The following is a 20,012-nucleotide window of genomic DNA, read 5'->3' as shown; positions in this document are numbered from 1 at the left end:
GGTATTAAAGAGGGCATGTTCTGCATGGAGCACTGGGTGTTATGTACAAACAATGAATCATGGAACACTACATCAAAAACTAATGATGTATGGTGATTAACATAACAATAAAAAATTTAAAGAAAAAAATGTTTTATTTTGATACCTATGTGGCTATGAGATTTTTCTAGTTCTTGATCTTCATATGTCATTATTTATTCTCCCTCTTAATTAAAGTGGCGTGAAACAAAGAATAAGTCCAACACAGTACATCTGCTACAGATCCCAAAGCCTCTTGTACATGTTACAGGCTAATTAAATAACTTTAACTTTTGATATGAATACTATCAAGATACTTTACTCATAAAAATATTCTCTTTAAATGGATTTAAATATCACCAGAGCCAAAACCAGCTCATTTGTTACCAAATTTATTGTTAGATTTGTGGCTTTTAGGTTCATAGATCTTTTTCAAATACTAAATCTTTCTGGTTTCATGGTTCTGTCATTCCTGGGGTCTCAGACCACTTTCCTGGAGCAAGATTATAGATGTGTGCAATGACAAGAAATGCTACTTAATAAAAACTGAGAACTCCCAAATAAGATTAGAGAAAGAAATATTAAAGATCACTTAAAATGAATTGGATGGAAACACCAGCATCACTCCTCTCAAAGAGATCAGCTTTTATATTTCCTATTTGCCAAACGTGGGAGACTTACCTTCACAGGTCTGGCCCGATGCCCGATATCCCTCCTTGCAGACACAGTCTTCTGGGGATGTACTTCCAGGTGGAGAGGTGTGATTTTCATCAGGACATGGAAGGCAAGTGCCGATTCCTCCTGGAGAACCTTCTGGCTTGTACGTCCCAGATGGGCAAGCTGGGGAAGTCCATTTTACATGAATTGATGATAGATGAATTGATAGTTAACAGCATTTTTGAGACTAAGTAGGCAGAAAAAAATCCAAACAATATCTTTTCGTAGAAATAATAATATAGTTCGAACAAGGACAGAAACGAAGATTCTTTTTGTAAGAATGATGTAGTTTTGGGGTTTTTTCCTTCAAATTTTTACTTAAATTCTAGTTAACATATAGTGTAATATTAGTTTCAGTGGTAGAATTTAGTGATTCATCACTTACATATAACACCCAGTGCTCATCACAAGTGCCCTCCTTAATGCTCATCACCCATCCAGCCCGTCCCCACCCACCTCCCTCCAGCACCCCTCAGTTTGTTCTCTATAGTTAAAAAGTCTCTTATGGTTTGCTTCCTTCTCTTTTTTTTTTCCCCTTCCCCTATTTTCATCTGTTTTGTTTCTTAAATTCCACCTATGAGTGAAATCATATGGTATTTGTCTTTCTCTGACTTATTTCACTTAGCCTAATACACTCTAGTTCCAGCCACATTGTTGCAAATGGCAAGAGATTCTTTTTGATGGCTGAGTAATAGTCCACTGTGGTGTGTGTGTGTGTAGATATACATATATATACATATATATATATCTCACATTTTCTTTACCCATTCAAGGAGTGATGTAGCCTCCTAAGTCCCACAATTAGTTACAATTACAACATAACACAGCATGAGACATCTGGGTTTATTTGTGGGGGAAAAACCACAATACCAATGCATGTTAAGGGACTAAAGGAATCAGTGATACATGACACATAAAAAAAAACTTAATAAATATTGTTGACTCCGTATTCTCCTCCCCCAACCTGTGCAGTCCCCCCCCCCGCCCCACTGCACTCCTGCACCCTCTCCCAGCAGAGGAGAAGAACTACATATGCAAAGAACACAGGGCCCATTGTTTCTGTTCAAAGCACTTGACTGAGGATAGGAGAAAGTGAAGAGTTTGAGGGTAATAATACAACTGATGGGAAACAGGCCCTTGGAAGAAAAAAGAAACACACACACAAAAAGATTAAAAGGAGGATCCAATTGACCTTGCTTCATACCCTCCATCTGCACTGACAAGGTCGCTTTGAATCTGTAACTTCCTCTCTGGAGTTATACATCTGTAAAACAACTCAAAATTGAGAATTCAATAATAAGGAAATTGAGGAATAGAGGGACTTGCAAGCTCAGCTAATTTGATGTAGCACAGTCAAGTATGCACTGGAGTATTTCAGTAATGTGTACTTAAGTGATGATATTTTATATAAATTGTTTCATTTAGTCCACACAGTATTAGCAAGTAATATTAATGATGATTAATATTGTTATTAATAAATGCATTAGTTTTGTTAGTATTAGGTCCATTTTAAAGATGAGAAACTGAGGCATGGAGAGATTTGCAGACTTGACTAAAGTTACTCAGTAGGTAACAGAGCTAGAATTGTTTTTCAGTACTCAACATTGGGGTTTCCTACATTTTTGAGACAAAAAATTCAAAATTACATTTATAATTTTTAATTAGCAAGTCAAATGTTTTTAAGGGATAGCACACTCCTTTCCTCTTCCTGTTGTTAATTTGTTTAAGGCCTGTTTCTGGGAAGATAAGGTCTGGCTTATTTATTTTTTTTTTAAAGATTTCATTTATTTATTACAGAGAGAGAGAGAGAGAAAGCATGGGAGGGGAGGGTCAGAGGGAGAAGCAGACTCCCCACTGAGCAGGGAGCCGATGCGGGACTTGATCCCAGGACCCTGGGACCATGACCTGAGCCAAAGGTAGATGTTTAACTGACTGAGCCTCCCAGGCACCCCGGCTTATTTATTTTTTATTTATGTTTATTTTTTTGGTCTGGCTTATTTTTTTAAAAGAATTTTTTTAAGGTTTACAAAAAAATTGAGAGGAAGAATAGAGCTAGAATTTTAAAGCAAATATTTATATGGCATTTACTATGTCCCAGGAACTATTCTACACAATTTATAAATATTACCTTTTTAATCTCCTTAAAAACCTATGAAGTAGCTAATATTATTAATCTCATTCTATAGAGGAGAAAACTAAGGCAGTAAGAAGTTAAATAACTTGCCAAAGTCACAGCGAGTAACTGGAGAGCTGGAATTTGAATCTAGATAATTTGTATCCACAGTCTAGGTTCTTTACCACCACATGTGCTGTGTCTCAAAAACCATCCAGGTCTCTTAGATGCTAAAATCCTTGTATTAACTACTATAATAGGCTAAAAATATAAAAGACAAGATTGATTATATAATGTAATTATTAGAAAAAAATAACCATGCTTCTGAAATTCTTGATTACATTTAAAAACAGAAGGAAACATTCTCCCATGATATTTAGTAGAAAATTCTGGAACTGGCTAAATCTGTGACAGTATTTAAGAATGAGCAAAACAGGGGCACCTGGGTGGCTCAGTCAGCTAAGTGTCTGCCTTCAGCTCAAGTCATGATCCCAGGGTCCTAGGATGGAGCCCTGCATCAGGCTCCCTGCTCAGCAGAGAGGCTGCTTCTCTCTCTCCCTCTGCTGTTTCCCCTGCTTGGGCTCTCTCGCTTTCTCTGTCAGATAAATAAATAAAATCTTAACAAAAAATAACGATAAAAATATTATAAAAGTAGTTATAATCATATGTGACTTATGAAAAATACTTCAGCAGAAAGAGAACATTGCATCAAAGCATCATGGTATTAAATATTGAATTATTATTGAATTATTCATATTATTGAGTATTTCTAGCAAATGTTCAGTAAATATTTGCACAGATCCTCAAGAAGATGCAAGACAATGTGGTCTTCTTTAAAGAGAAGTCAGCAGCTGTAGGAGAAAATGATTAAGATAAACACACAGATGGAGAAGAAAATGCAAATTATAACAGCGAAATTAAACTTGTCCTTTGAGACAGTAAAAAGAAGCCATAAAATTCCAGAACAGAACTGAGTAAACCTAGGCACAGTACTAGTTGTGATAGTAACACAGGAATACATTCCTTACTTGAAGATTTGGCACAAAAAAAAAAACCTCATCAAGTTTCAGGCAAAATTAATAAAAAGTAATTGACACCCAGGATAAAGGAAAAGCAATCATCTAGGAAAGAAAAGCAAAATATTTATAAATGGGAACATCAAACTGATATTTCATTTCTCCTGTGCAAAATCAAATGGCAGGAGAAAGAATGGAAGTAAGATATATAGCTATGTGGAAAAAATATTATGAGCCCTAAATTCTATATCTGGGCAAGCTACTGGTGAATATGAGGAAGAGGAAGCCACTGAAGGATATGCATGGCTTCTGGAAATAAAAATGCATTTCACTGAGTGAAAAGAAATCAAAATTAAAAACTCAAGTATGGGAAGAAATGGTATTTAATAAAACTAGTAGAACATACAGTATATACCACTACATATCTTGCTAAAATTGCAAAAATAAAAATAAATATCAAATAAGGCTCCTTCTTAAAAAGCAAGACATATGATCGGAAGAAGAAAATAATCTTTGCATAATATAAAGAAATTGGGAGATGAATGGGAAGATGAACAAGGGAGAGTTCTCATTTCTTTTTATAAACATCAATATGATAAAACTGAAAGAAAAACTGAGGATCACATTTGTACATAAAAAAATACAAATAACTATGAATAGAAAAAGAATGCATAACCTCTAAATCAGTGGAAGAGAAAAAAAACCCAAAGAACAAAGATAGAAAAACATTAAGAAAATAAAAGAAATAGCAGGAAGAATGAAAAAACAAAACAACATAAATTGGGGCACCTGGGTGGCTCAGTCAGTTAGGTGTCTGCCTTTGGCTAGGGTCATGATCCCGGGGTCCTGGGATTGAGCCCCGAGTCCGGTTCCCTGCTTAGTGGGGAGTCTGCTTCTCCCTCTCCCTCTGCCCCTTCCTCCACTCATGCATTCTCTCTCTCAAATAAATAAATAAAACCTTTAAAAAAAAAACAACAGCATAAACTAACATAATAGAAGAAAATTCAAACATATCATCTATAATAAATATTATTCATGGGTTAATTTAATCCTGTTGATAAGATACACACCTAAAATAAGCCAGACTTACAGGTTAAAAATGATTATGTACAAAGATACACTAAATATTTCAAAAAATTTTATATTACTACCTTAAGGAGAAATAAAGAGCTTTTTCCAATACATGAAAAAGAAATGAATACTCCAATAAAAAAAGTCGACAAAGAATAAGAACTAGTAATTTCCTACAGAAAAAAATGAAAATAACCAATAAACATAAGATAAACAATCTAACCTCACTCATGATAAAGAAATGTAAAGTGATGGCTACTTTTTAATTCGGCAAAATTTTTAAATGACGTTAATACCACCAATTGCCAGTAAGCATGTGAGCAAACAGGTTCTCTCCCCCTCTGTAGGAAACCTGAGGGTAGACATCAAAAGCCTCAAAAGGAGCTTTCCTTTTGATAAAGCACTTCATTTCTAAGAATTTGTCCCAAGTAAAGGTAAGTAAATATGTGTGTATAATTGTTCTTTATCATTACACACTCAGCACTGGCTATACACAAACGTCAAGAGATGGAGAGTTTGTTAAATTCTTATTACTCATCCATCCAGTGGAATATGAGCCATAAAAATAAAATTCTTGACACATAAAATCATCCAGATTATGTAGTTGAGTGTAATAAAGCATGTTTCAAACACCATATGTATTATATGATACTTTTGGCTAATAAATACATACATAAGACTTCAAGGAAATTATCTTTAAGGTTATATATGCATGGTATATATTCATCGTAGAATTATGAGACTTTCAGGTTCATTTTTGTTGATCTACATTTTCTAGTTTTGCTATGCTGAATAGGTATTACTTGTGCAAAAAAAATTAAAGGTAAATTAAAATTATATGTAAAAGAAAGTCATTATCGCAGATGCTATATTTCATCTCACAGTTACTGGTTCTCTGACCTCAGAGACCTCCTCCCTCTATCTCCTCCAATATCCAAATGAAAACTGTGTTGTTTGGATTTTTCTCCTTAAAAATCCTCTGCATCTCCCCCCTCCCACCAGCAGCATTGCCCGGTCTTAGATCTGGACTTACCATCTCTCACTCAGGTTTTTACAAAGCCCTTTACTCGTCCCTCAGCCTCCATCTCTACTCTTCATTCCACCATGAATGTTGCTGCCTGAGCATCTTCCTAAAATATAAATCTGATCAAATAACTTTCTACTTAAAAACTGCACCAACAGAATGAGGCCCCCTCTCTTCACTCTGACATATAAGGACATCTTTGATATGTCTGCAGCCTTCCTGTATGTTTGCTATAAGGAACCAGTGAATTCCATATCCTGGTTAGAACCTGCTTCAGAATCAAGTGCACTACGCCTCCCCCATCTCAATTTACCGGATTTGGGAGTTTGAACAACTACTTCATTTCTCTGAGACTTGGTTACTTTGTGTGTAATATTAATAGTACCTTCCTTATAAATTTTGTTGTTTGAATTAACTGAAATAATGTGAGTAAAGCAACAATATCTGGCATTAATTTTAGAAGGTCCCCAGCTCTTAACTTTCTGGACAATAAAAGAGGTAATTATACTTCCTTCCTAGATGTGTTGTGCCTGGTAGATGCTCTGGTGCTTGGTAAATATTACCTTTCTTTCTTATCTTCTAGTTAGCTTCTGCCTTTGCATATGCTTTCCTTTGTCTGAGTAAGCCTCCAGCATCCTTCAAGACTAACTCATTCTTCAAAGCTCCTCCAACTTTTTCAGATTTTGTTGGCTTCACTGCTGAGCCCCCAGAGTACATTACCCTTACCTCTGCTCTGGCACATGTCACACTGTATGTAACACATGCACTTGTCTCTCTCTCTCAGTGGGCAACATGCTCTTGTATGTTCAGAGAGTCTTCCAATGATCTGACCTAGTCATTAGCCATCCCAGTTCCTGACCAACAGTCACTCAATCAAAGAAGGGAAAACAAGCTTTGTTGGAAGGTGGAGGTGGGTTTAATGTGGAGGGAGGACTAAAGTCAGAGAGAATAATAATTGGGTGAAGTAAAAGAACACTGGACCTGGAGTCAAGACAACCGAGTTGCAACCTTGGCTCTTCTACTGAAGAGCTACGCGGTCACTGGCAAGCGACTTTCTTTTCTTTTCCTACAAAATACAGAAGTTACAACTAATGATGACTATGACCTTTTCAATGCTAACATTTGATGTTTCTATAAATAGAATCATACTAGAAAGTAAGTTAAAGAAATCTTCCATATGAGCAGTCATATTCTGTTTACAGATTTTATAGTTTATTTTTAAAATAATATTACATAAAAACAAAGTCATCTTAACAATATTACCCTCCAGAACGGTTTGAGTAATCAAGAGTTGACAACACTGGATAACAGTGTTTGGATAAAAATATCCCAAAGTACATTTGGAAATGTATTGTGAAATTCATAATGATAATGGAAAACAGACTTGAGGAGAACTATTTAAAGGCATTGCACAATTCTAGTGGGAGAGGTGTAATCAACTTCTTTGATACCCAAGGGGGGAAATTCCTCATCTAAAACCAAGCAAAAGTTGAAATTGAAAAGAAGAAATAAAACTGTGGTTTGAGCAAGTTTCACAAGTGATGGTAAAGGGCTGGGGTATGTTCTTTTCCTTTAAATATTAAATGTTTCCTTTCTGGAAATGTCCCAAATATTATTTCTTAATTGCTCTCTTAGTTGTTGGTAAAATAAGCACTTTCTCTTTTCAGAACATCTTGGCGGTTATCAGCTACGATTACTGGAAGTGTGATTCTTGAAGCTATCACGTTGTGCTAATGTTAGATTTTTCTTCAGCTGACAGTGCAATTCTTTGACTGAAATAAATTAAAATGTCAACCAGTCTGGAATTTGTAAAATACAAAGAAACCTCCATTCTCTCTAATCCATCCTATCCACTAAATATTAATTTGTTAGATGACTATTTTAGTTAATATAAATAACATATACAGTAGCAAATACTTTATAAAATTCCTTCATATACATAATCTAAGATTGATTTTTAAAAATTTAGTAAGTATTAAGAGCCTCTGTCCTTGCACAATTCATCTTCAAAGGTTAATAAATTCCTTTGAAGAACTAGAGTGGTAAGGTAGCTGCATTCAGACTGTACGCTACACAACTCCAAGGGTGCCCATTTGGGTAGATTACAATGCCATTCAAGAGTCATGCAACTCGGGCGCCTGGGTGGCTCAGTTGGTTAAGCGACTGCCTTCGGCTCAGGTCATGATCCTGGAGTCCCGGGATCGAGTCCCGCATCGGGCTCCCGACCCTCTTCCCGCTCATGCTCTCTATCTCTCATTCTCTCTCTCTCAAATAAATAACTAAAATCTTTAAAAAAAAAAAAAAAAGAGTAATGCAACTCAAAAGCCCTAGTTTCTGCTCTATCTAGGAAGGGCACCAAGCAAGTATCTGGGCCCCCTGAGAAAGGCTCTTTATTCTTACAACATCAGGTTCCTTCTCAACTTTATGGATTTGATCTGAATAAGGAATCTGTTCCTACAAATAGCTGTGCTAGGATTTTGAGCACAGGGATTCACTGCCCTAGAAGAGAACCAGTTTTCCCCACGCTGACCCAGTATTGTCACAATTATAAGACAAGCATACATGGCATGCATACGAGGAAACTTGCTTTTACGAGACAGCCAAGATCCTTTCCGTGTTCATTAATGAATTAGATAAGGAGGCTTTTAACTGCCTTGGATACTGCACAACTGAATCTGTGGTAAATGAATTAGCATACTGTCAATCTTCCCACGATTGGTTAGCTTATTTGGCTGAAGTACAGCGTATCTGGACAAAATTGTGAATTTGAGCAACTGTGTGGTGCCAAAGCAGCAAATGGATCACTGGCTGCAGGAGGCCACGTTGCAAAGAGAAGCATCTGCTCAGACTGGAAAGGAGATTACTGATGGATCAGGACAAGTCTATCAAAAAACAAAAAATAAAACCCTCAAAAGACCATGTCTTAAAGAGGATGCATCAGCAAAGTAATTATTATATTGCTAAGAATTAATATATGTCACACAGATAGAGAGAGAGAGAAATACAACCTGGCTAAGTACAAAATACTTAGGCAAAGCCTTTTTTGTTGGAAACTCCGTGTTCTTAATCGTCTTAAGGTGTTTACTGTCTGGACGAGAAATGTGAGATCATCCTAAGTTTTACAACAAAAATTTTGTGGGCAAGCACTTTAAGGAGAGGCCACTGGAGATTTTAAGATTATCTTTAACCCTGTTTATTCTTTCTCAAATAGCCAGTAACTCAGAATCATATAAAGAAGAAAATAAAATTTACTGTAAGCTAAACCATATTGGTAAGTTGAATCCAATTTTTTATAATTATAAACAACTTTCCCTGTTATTTTTTTATCCACCGAAAATTTTTTTCTTAAGCAAAATAATATTAACTTTTTGAACTCATTAGCCTATTGCCAAATTACTTGGTATTTCCATTATTTGGACTAAAAGTATATATCTTATTGTCCTTATTGTACTCTCACCAGCACTTGGTATTAACAGTTTTTAAAATTACCAATTAATCAGGCCATTTTGGAGCCTGTGGAGACCTGCTGGGAGCAGGACTCCTAAAATGACAAAAATGTCTGGAAGGTTATGGTCCAAGGCCATTTTTACTGGTTTCTGGAACCAGAGGGAGCACACAGCCCTCCTTAAAATGGAAGGTGTTTATGCTTGAGATGAACCTGAATTCTATCTAGGCAAGAGATGCACTTCTGTGTATAAAACAAAGAACACCACAGTGACTCCTGGTGGAAAACCAAAACCAAAATCAAACCAAACCAACCAACCAAACAACAACAACAACAACAACAACAACAACAACAAAACCAGAGTAACCTGGGGAAAAGTAACTCATGCTCATGGAGACAGTGGTATGGTCCATGCCAAATTCCAAAGCAACCTTCCGGCTAAGGTCACTGGCCACAGAATCCACGTGATGCTGTACTCCTCAAGGATTTACACTTACTGAAATAAAAATGTAGAAGTGTTCTCTTGTAAATAATAAAATAAAATAACCAATTAATCAATTATTTAAATGTGAAATCCTATGCATTTCAGTGCAACAGGGTTTCAACTTCAACCTAGGGTGGATCTATCTCTGAGACTCAAACACATATAGATCTATTGCTTGAAGAACTTGAGAACCTTCTGGGAGAAAACTTCATGCATGATAAGGGTACTGTTCAAAATATTACAACTCAGAATGACACGATCATTGATCAATGACAATAGACATCAGCTGTAGCATCAAGCAGAATTCTACAGACCCACTCATCTGCCAGATATTATCTCTACAGATGCTGGACTGTGGGACAGGCACAAGTGAGCCTGGAAAAGGTGTCAGATCAGTAAAGGAACATTCAAGACACTTAGGGAAGTAGCTATTCACCAACCAGTACATAAGTATTCCAATATCCTAACCACATTTACAACTGTACTAATGCATAATTGCTGAATATTAGCCTGACCTAAGGAAAGAGAGAAATCACATATTTTGGATTTAAGGAACAACCTTGGCAGTAAGAAAGGCAGAAAAATTCTGAGAATGGTTTGGTGGTGGTTGTCAAATTCATTTCCCTGTGGTCTTACAAGGAGTGGTAAATTACGAGTCACGTCTTAGGCCATACTTGCCTTTGATATTCTCCCTCCCTCATCGTCTCTACCTCACTTCAATAAGACTTTAAGATCTTTGGGAGTTTGGAAATGTGGATATCTGTTGTTTTCCACGTCTACTGTTGCTACGCTAATTTAGGACCTTATTATTTTATGATGCTGTAACCTCCATACATACAACTCCTCTTCTAGGTTACTCCACATTCAACGATTTCTGTCCACAGATGCCAAATTAATATCCCTGTAACACATCTTCAATCACGCCCCTTTCGTGCTCAGAAATCTCCAATGGCTTGCAGTTGCCAATTAACCAAAGGCCATCTCTGCAGCCTGGAATTCAAGTCCTAGTACAATCTAGGTCCTACTGCCTAACTTTCTTGCCCAGAACCCCACTATGTTCATAGATTGAGCCCATTCACACATCCATACAAGCTACTGCTAATATCCACCACTGGTCTGTACGTTCTGTTCTCCACAGTGGTACCTCCTATTTCTAACTGTCTAAATCCTATCATTCAAACCCAGCGCAAATCCCATCACCTCCATAACTAAAAGTAAACATTTTTAGAACAGCTACAGCATTTTGTATACCATATATGTCAGATCATTTTAATTTTCATTTACACTCAGTTGCTTGGAACTGGATTAACCATAAAGCTTTGTTCATGACTTCTGTATAGTTATTATATAGCTCCATTTCATAATAAGCTTGTGACTTCTGTATAGTTATTATATAGCTCCATTTCATAATAAGCTACTTTAAGGCAAGTACTGGGCAACATTCATATCTTCCAAAATACCTAAAAGATACTGGATAGTTAAAAGAGTCAATGGATAGATTTAAATGATTTCCTTCTGTAGTTTCCATAAACCCCAATTTAGAATGATCTCTTCCACCGGCATTCATTCTGATATCTGGGTGGTCTAGTCTACTGCACCTTGAAGTAGTCCACTCATCTAGCAATTTTTGTCCTTCCATCTTCCCATATTAAAGTATTTGGATTGTTTTCTGAATAATCTGTGTGTAAATAAAATTGCAAGTATTTCACTTTGGCAATTGCAATGCTTTCAACACATTAAATTTCACCATGTCACCACCTTTCTCCCAGTTCATCCATTAAAGTAGGGTGTGGTGCAAAGGATCAAGTGAGAATCCCTGGAAGAGAAGTCTGGTAATTATTACTGGCTCTGACACTGTCTGCCCTTCTCTATGTTATATTACCAATTAAAGAACTGGTTTTTCCATTATGATACCATGGGTGATCACGTTTGTAACCAAGTAGTTGTAACACTAAAATTTCATGACCCTCTGTAGGGATGAGAAGGCTATGACAGGTTAACAGGATACTGGGGATAGAGAATAAGAGGGAACTCTATCTGTACCCTTACAGACATTGTAGTCTTACAGGGACGATTAAAAGGGGCAAAGTACCATGTTATGTGACATTGCATAAGAGAGACATTACCTAGACTTGAAGCAGGGGTGGGTGGTCAGCATTTTTGGTCAAAGTGATTTCAGAGTGAGACCAGAACCATGCACAGACATGAGAAGTGTAGGCGTAGGGGGATGGCATTCAAAACAGAGGGATCAACACGTGCAGGCCCAGAGGCAAGAGAGAGCATGCTTGAAAAAACAAGCATTCACGCTGGCTGGAGTACAGAGGGGTGAGGCTAGAAAAGTAAGTGGGTGCCAAAACCATGAAGACTGGATAGGCCACATTCAAAAGCTAGGAGTTTATCCTTAAAAAATTGAGAACAATGACAATGTTCAAGTTAAGGTATGTGATAAGAACACTCTGGGTGATTCTGGAGAATTATTTTGAAGGACAATAACATTTCATTCTCAAACACATGGTATGATTCAGTCACTCCCATTTTTCCCTCTACATAAGGATCATTTCAGAACCTTGAACTATGATGAATGCTTTTTTTTTCTTAATGGCAAAAAAAAAAAAATCAAGAATTTTCTCTGTAACTTTTTCTAAAGTTGTTATCCTTTATTTATTGGTCATTAGTTATTCTTTTTCCATTTTACTTTTGGTTTCAATAGAAATAAGTCATCATTGGGCATAAGATGTGGGAAAAACAGACATCACTGTGTTTCCACAAAAGGTGTGCCTAGTTAACACATAAAAAGCAATACCACTGTTGAATTGATACAACCAACATGGAAAAATGTGTCACCAGAGAAGATATGATGCACACAAAAAGTAGAAGAATCTGTTTCTGAGAAGATAGAGATGTACTTTTTCTTAGTCTTCCTGGTAAGACAACTAAAAACTCTGAATGTTACATAAAAATAAATGTAAAATGACACTAATAAAAAGGCAGACCACTAGGGACCTTGAGAACCAAAGCCCAACATGGTAGTGAGTTCCTTGGGCTTCCTCTTTCCTCACACATCGCAGACTTAGGGCTAGAGAAGCTGGCCATCCAAAACACCAGTGGGAATGGACCAAAAAAACCCTCCAAAACAACAAAATACTGCTCTCTCCAGCCAAAGGATGAAGAAATGGCAGTTAGGACACTTTTAGACAAGAACCAGTCAACTCCTCTACTCCAACCAAACACCACAGAAAAACTGTGGCCCAGTGCAGCCATACCAGGCAGAGACCAAGAGGGAAGTCTAGATTCCAATCTTGCAAAGCTCTAGCAACCACCACTCTCACCCCAACACCTCTGGTAGAGTGGTATCAGAGACGACCAAGTAGAGAGATGGGTCTTTCACACCAATGGAGATGACAGGGGTGAGGGTTGTGTCTCACTTCCACACTCACCTGGAAGTAGCAAGGGGTCTTTCCTCACCCCCTCTGGAGTGGTGTCAGAGTTGGCCCACGGAGAGTCAGAACTTTCATCACCACCAAGTAGCAAAGAGGTCCCCTCTTTGTAGTGTCTGGGGAGGTCATGTGGGGAACAATGAGGAGGCCTTCCTAGAGCCAGAAATTCCATCCACATCCAGCAGTAATGAGGACTCATACACATGTATCAGTGTCAGTAGGGGCAAAATGAGGAACATAGATATCTACGTTCACTTGGCAGGAATAAGACAATACTCGTCATCCCTCTTCCTCTGCTGAGGGAATGATTATATAACAATCTTGAGATGACAAAATTATAGAAATGGAGAACAGATTAGCATTTGCAAGAGGTCAAAGTGAGGGCAACCAGGACCAGAAGGGAAGTGTTTGGGGCTCTAAAAGAGCACATTATAAATCCTTGTGGTGGGTGGGATTATTTTGTATCTTGACTGCATCCATGTCAATATCCACAGTGTGATATGACACTATAATTTTACAAGATGTTACCATTGGGAGAAACTAGGAAAATGATATAGAGGATCGTTCTGTATTATTTCTTAAAACTGCATGTGACACTACAATTATCTCAAAAGAAAAAAAATGTGATAATTCAAAAGCAAAAGGCAAAGAAGCAAAATTTCAAGGTGCATCCAAAAATTTCCAAGATTGAGAAACCAGATTTTGGAGTCTGGGGCACTAGGTCACTACACAGGTGTGGCTGGTCAGCGGTCAGGGATATTTCTTCATGCCTAACTACTGTTTTACAGATACCTTGAACCATGGAACATTATATGATGAAGAGTGTACATGAGTATTAGAATGATTGGAAATTAGTATTCCTCCTGCATAAATTGACCTTATTCATATATCAGTTTCAATAAAATTTTATAGTTCCTCATGAGGGTCACACAATTCTCTTTCAAATTATTCTTAGGAAATATATATTTTTTTCTTATTATTGTGCATGGAATGTTGTAAGATTTTTTAAACTTAATGTCTCTGCATAAAAATTTATTGATTTTGAAGTATTTATCTTGCTACCTTATAAATCTATTAATTCTAGTGATTTCCAATTTATTTCTTTGTATTTTCTAGGTTAAGAATAATACTGTATACCCAGTAAAACAACTCTTTTTTGATTAAAATATTAAATATTGATGGTGAAACAGTAAACTTGTTTTATTAATGTTTATGGTTGTGTTTGCAGTATTTCACATATAAAGTGCATTTGATTAATTTTTTCTTATCACTTGATTCATGGTCCATGACATATCTTCATACACCTGCTTCCATATTTTGACAAAATTTCTAAATCTCAAGTTTTAAGGGAAAATTTCCCAAATACTAACATTATGCTACAAACAGTAATAGTGATTTGCTTTATGTATTTGTTAAATAGTAAAAATCCACAACATTCTGGAACGCTATCTTGCACTGTTATATGAATTAAAATACTTCTCCAAACCATCAATACATGCAAATAGCTTTACACACACACACACACGCACAAACACACACACACGTGCGCCTGTGACACAGTTTTAGTACATTTGGAAAATAATGTCAATAAATAGATAACATAAAAGAGATAAAATGTGTTATTAGCCACTTCCTATGTTGAACTCAGCCTTCCAGATGGCTTGCTTTGATTCTAAGCCAGTGCTTCTCAGGGTCAGTAGACTTGTTCACCTTCACTTCTCCAAAAAAGGAATGGAAAATTCTCAGGAAGTTGGGAACCAAGCAGAGTTTCCATATGCTGTGTTCTAGTATCTGAACATGCAGTGCGCTTTATTTACTCATTCATTCTTCACTCAAAATTTATTAATGCTTACTCCAAGTCCCTGTGCCATGTCACAGAAGCTATTAAAAAAGAAAGACACATGAATGTAATCCTGCCCTAAAGGGATTCATAGAATATTAAAGAAGAAAAACCTACCCCAAATGATCATACTATATAGTGTTTTAACAGAAAGAAGGTATTTAAGAAAACCAAAAACTCTAGCTCTAACTCATTGCTACGGCAATGAATCTATGGAAGAAGGGATAAAAGGGAAAGTTTCATAAGAAAAGTGAATTTGTTGTGAATCCTGAAGTACTGGTAAGAAATGGACAGACAAGATGTGGAAGATTCTAGGTAAAGGGAACAAGGCACGGAACCATGAAAGGCGCTGAAGTGTCTGAGGGGCCACAAGCGGTTTGGGGCATACTAAGATTATGAAATGATCATAATTAAGAGATAATTTAACCCTAGTAGAATCGTATGGCTTTGATATTTCCTCTAAAACTTTACAAAGAGATAGAGTAATGCTTTTTTAATCTTATGCTAAAGCATTAACTCAGTTTGTCAATACAGAACACAGCTTATCAACCTCAATACTATTGGCATTTGGAACTTGTTGATGACTGTTTAGTTACTGTAGGATATTTAGCAGCATCTCTGGCCCTTAGCCACTAAATGACGGTAGCTCCTTCCAGCTGTGACAATCAATACTGTCTCCAGACATTGTCAAATATCCCTTAGGGGGCAAAATCGCTCCCTATTGAGAACCGCATCAGTAGAGTATAATAATTTAAATTAATCAAGCACTTACTATAAGCCAAGCATCCTAGCCAGCTTTCTGCACACATTATCTCATTTAATTTTTATGACCATCCTGCTATTATTAACCCCATTTTTATAGACTAGAAAACCGAGGTCCACAGAGGTCAAAGAACTTACCCAGAAAAACACAGTAAGTGACAGAACTAGGATTCATGAGTAGAGTTCATGCCACTAGCGGCAATCAATGACTATTTAGATTTATATATCTAAATCTATATAGATAAATAGATATATATCTTACCACCAGCAGCATTTAGCATACTACATGGCACATCATGATTTCCTGAGCCTGATTTCCTATAGCTTGGGCTATCATTTTCAAATTACTAACATTGCCTATCTCCAAGTCATCTAATATTTAGTAAGCACCAAACCCTGTACAGACCCCACAGAACCAAACATGTGGGATGTTAAGCTACAACTTAGAAGCAACAGCTTACTTTAAATATAACCTGAAATGGGCGCCTGGGTGGCTCAGTTGGTTAAGCGACTGCCTTTGGCTCGGGTCATGATCCAGGAGTCCCTGGATCGAGTCCCGCATCGGGCTCCCTGCTTGGCGGAGAGTCTGCTTCTCCCTCTGACCCTCCCCCCTCTCATGTGCTCTCTCTCTCTCATTCTGTCTCAAATAAATAAATAAATAAAAATCTTTAAAAAAAATAAAATAAAATAAATATAACCTGAAAAGAGCAGCAAAGTATTTCTGGATCATTTCTTTGATGGATAATAACTGTGCAATGAGGGCTATGGATTGGACTGTAGGCAGTCATTACTGAGTCATTACTCAGAGGCAGCATGAATTCTCGAATCCAAGAGAGCTGGGTCTGCATGCTAACTTCTTTACAGTTGAATGACATTAGGGAAACTTCTTAAATTCTTTAACACTGTTTCCTCTTCTGCAAATGAGGAATGTAAGTAGGCAAAAATTTTGCAAGAGGCGTGTGGTTGTGGCATGAATCATTTTGAGGAACAATTTCCAGAACCTCAACATGGACAGGTACCCTTACGTAAGTTGATGTACCAGAGAAAGCGTCTAGAGTACCTTTTCGCAACTGCCCTTCATTCACCTTTCAAAAGAAATGTGTACTTTTCATCCCTTCTAAATCTTACTAGGATGCATTGTCCCAAGGCAACGAAGCTCCCGCACGATTCAAACTCTTGATACCTGGAGAACTTCCCTTAATTAAGGTACAATATGCAAGTCCTCTAAGAAACGTTCCTTGTTTTACACATATTTCAGTTAAATATCATTATTTCCCGACATTGGAAATGGAGTATTTTGGTTCATTTCTGGGATGTTCTGAATTCAGAAATATTGTATGCTGGGGAAGTGGGAGTAAAGGCATTGTTCACTTACCACCTTTTCTTTTCAACTTCCTAGCTAGTGTCAAAGAATATGTCACTTCTTTAGAAGAGTCTGATGAGGACAAAGCAAGGGAGACAATATCCATGAGAAACACTGAAGGTGGCAGCAACTTATTCTATCCAGCTGAGAAACTAGAGCAGGCTCTCTGCCTTATTTGTCAATTGTGGAAATCTAAAGTAATATGCTGGCCTCCGGAAGGTGCATTAGCTTATTTAGCCTTTTTCTCTCAGAAAATAAGTCCGATTTGGAGAACAGATTTAACTGTGTGAAATATTTTCACAAACAGGTTATATATAGATATTTGTCCATAGATTAAATAAGCTAAATCTATGGCTCCAAGATTTTGGTAAGAATATACTAATGCACATTCTAAGGTAAAATAATTTTATCAGAAATTACTGGACTACTGAAGGTTTATTAAAATTTGTATTGTTTTGGGGCGCCTGGGTGGCTCAGTTGGTTAAGCGACTGCCTTTGGCTCAGGTCATGATCCTGGAGTCCGGGATTGAGTCCCACATGGGGCTTCCTGCTCAGCAGGGAGTCTGCTTCTCCCTCTGACCCTCTTCCCTCTCGTGCTTTCTATCTCTCATTCTCTCTCTCTCTCAAATAAATAAATAAAATCTTTTAAAAAAATTTGTATTGTTTTGATTTTCCCAGATGTGATTAGATTAAACAAAGCCTTCCACGTGAAATAGTAATGGGTAGTCTTTTAACATGTCCTAGCAAAGAGACTTTGTGAAAAAATGAATGATTATAATGATTGAAATGATTGGGTAATAACTCCTTTTGCAAGTCAAAAGTATTTCAATTCTTCAATTTCAATAAAATTGGAAAAGGACCTAAGGGAACAGTCAGCTAACAGATCATCTGCAGTATTTTTTTTGATGATAGATAACTCATATTATTTTTTGCACACAACTCAGGAGGAACTCAAAGAACTGAGTGACATCAATATAACACAACTCTTTCAAGTCCAATCTACATATTTGTATGAAGAAGGTTTTCAGCACTAAAACCTACAAAAATGAAAAATAGAAATGAAATTGATGTTGTATGCCCTATTATTCTAATAACAGAAGTCCATGGACACATGAATTAATCATGATCCATCTCATGAAGACATGAATCTCCAATAGCAACTTATTTCTACAGGTAATAAGTATCAAAAGGAATAATATCTTTGACAAATTTTATACAAATAACACTTAATAACTCAATTGAACAGCAATTTTGGTCACAGAAAATTTAAAAATTAATTTCAATATATATCCACAACTCTTGTGGCAAAGCAGAATTCTGTGATCAATAAAAGGCTTTAGAACATAAAAATACACTGCATTTGATGGCCAACAGACACATGAAAAAGTGCTCAACATCGCTCGACATCAGGGAAATCCAAATCAAAACCTCAATGAGATACCACCTCACACCAGTCAGAATGGCTAAAATTAACAAGACAGGAAACGACAGATGTTGGCGGGGATGCAGAGAAAGGGGAACCCTCCTACACTGTTGGTGGGAATGCAAGCTAGTGCAACCACTCTGGAAAACAGTATGGAGTTTCCTCAAACAGTTGAAAATAGAGCTACCATACGATCCAGCAATTGCACTACTGGGTATTTACCACAAAGATACAAACGTAGGGATCCGAAGGGGTACGTGCACCCCAATGTTTATAGCAGCAATGTCCACAATAGCCAAACTGTGGAAAGAGCCAAGATGTCCATCAACAGATGAATGGATAAAGAAGATGTGGTATATATACACAATGGAATATTATGCAGCCATCAAAAGGGATGAGATCTTGCCATTTGCAACGACGTGGATGGAACTGGAGGGTGTTATGCTGAGTGAAATAAGTCAATCAGAGAAAGACATGTATCATATGACCTCACTGATATGAGGAATTCTTAATCTCAGGAAACAAACTGAGTGTTGCTGGAGTGGTGGGGGGTGGGAGGGATGGGGTGGCTGGGTAATAGACATTGGGGAGGGTATGTGCTATGGTGAGTACTGTGAATTGTGCAAGACTGTTGAATCACAGATCTGTACTTCTGAAACAAATAATGCAACATATGTTAAGAAAAAAGAAAAAGAAGAAGATAGCAGGAGGGGAAGAATGAAGGGGAATAAGTTGGAGGGGGAGACGAACCATGAGAGACAATGGACTCTGAAAAACAAACTGAGGGTTCTAGAGGGGAGGAGGGTGGGGGGATGGGTTAGCCTGGTGATGGATATTAAAGAGGGCACATTCTGCGTGGAGCACTGGGTGTTATGCACAAACAATGAATCATGGAACACTACATCAAGAACTAATGATGTAATGTATGGTGATTAACATAGCAATAAAAAAATTAAAAAAAATACACTGCATTTGAATTAGGTGGTGCAAGTAGAATGGAAGAGATCTAAGAAAACAAGCAACCAAGCAAAGGTTCTGCTTTGAAAACAGCTGCTTCACAAAGGGATACTACTAGAAAGAATCAAATTTGTTATAGTATTTAGATTTCAATGGGTACATTTAAAAGTGATATAACAGTTTTGTTTTAAAAGTCAATCCAGGGGTGCCTGGGTGGCTCAGCCAGTTAAGTGTCTGCCTTCAGCTCAGGTCATGATCCCAGGGTCCTAGGATGGAGCCCCGCATCAGGCTCCCTGCTCGGCGGGAAGCCTGCTTCTCCCTCTCCCATTCCCCCTGCTTGTG

General features: G+C 37.2%; 1 protein-coding gene across 4 annotated transcripts in view; it reads right to left on the bottom strand.

Moving 5' to 3' along the window:
• SVEP1 (sushi, von Willebrand factor type A, EGF and pentraxin domain containing 1) overlaps window positions 1–20,012 on the bottom strand; it is a 193,181-nt gene that overhangs the window by 134,079 nt on the left and 39,090 nt on the right. For 3 of the 4 annotated variants that reach the window (XM_025888607.2, XM_073876569.1, XM_073876570.1), the window contains exon 4: window positions 700–858. In XM_025888607.2, the coding sequence (XP_025744392.2) occupies window positions 700–858 (159 nt within the window). Of the gene's footprint in view, window positions 1–699; window positions 859–13,325; window positions 13,442–20,012 lie in introns of all 4 variants that reach the window. The other variant, XM_073876571.1, reaches the window with a different exon arrangement.

The sequence above is a fragment of the Callorhinus ursinus genome, unplaced genomic scaffold, assembly GCF_003265705.2.
Source record: "Callorhinus ursinus isolate GAN/ISIS: 27379988/994484 unplaced genomic scaffold, GSC_fseal_2.0 scaffold24, whole genome shotgun sequence".
Taxonomy (NCBI): domain Eukaryota; kingdom Metazoa; phylum Chordata; class Mammalia; order Carnivora; family Otariidae; genus Callorhinus; species Callorhinus ursinus.
This window is presented reverse-complemented; position numbering and strand designations above follow the sequence as displayed.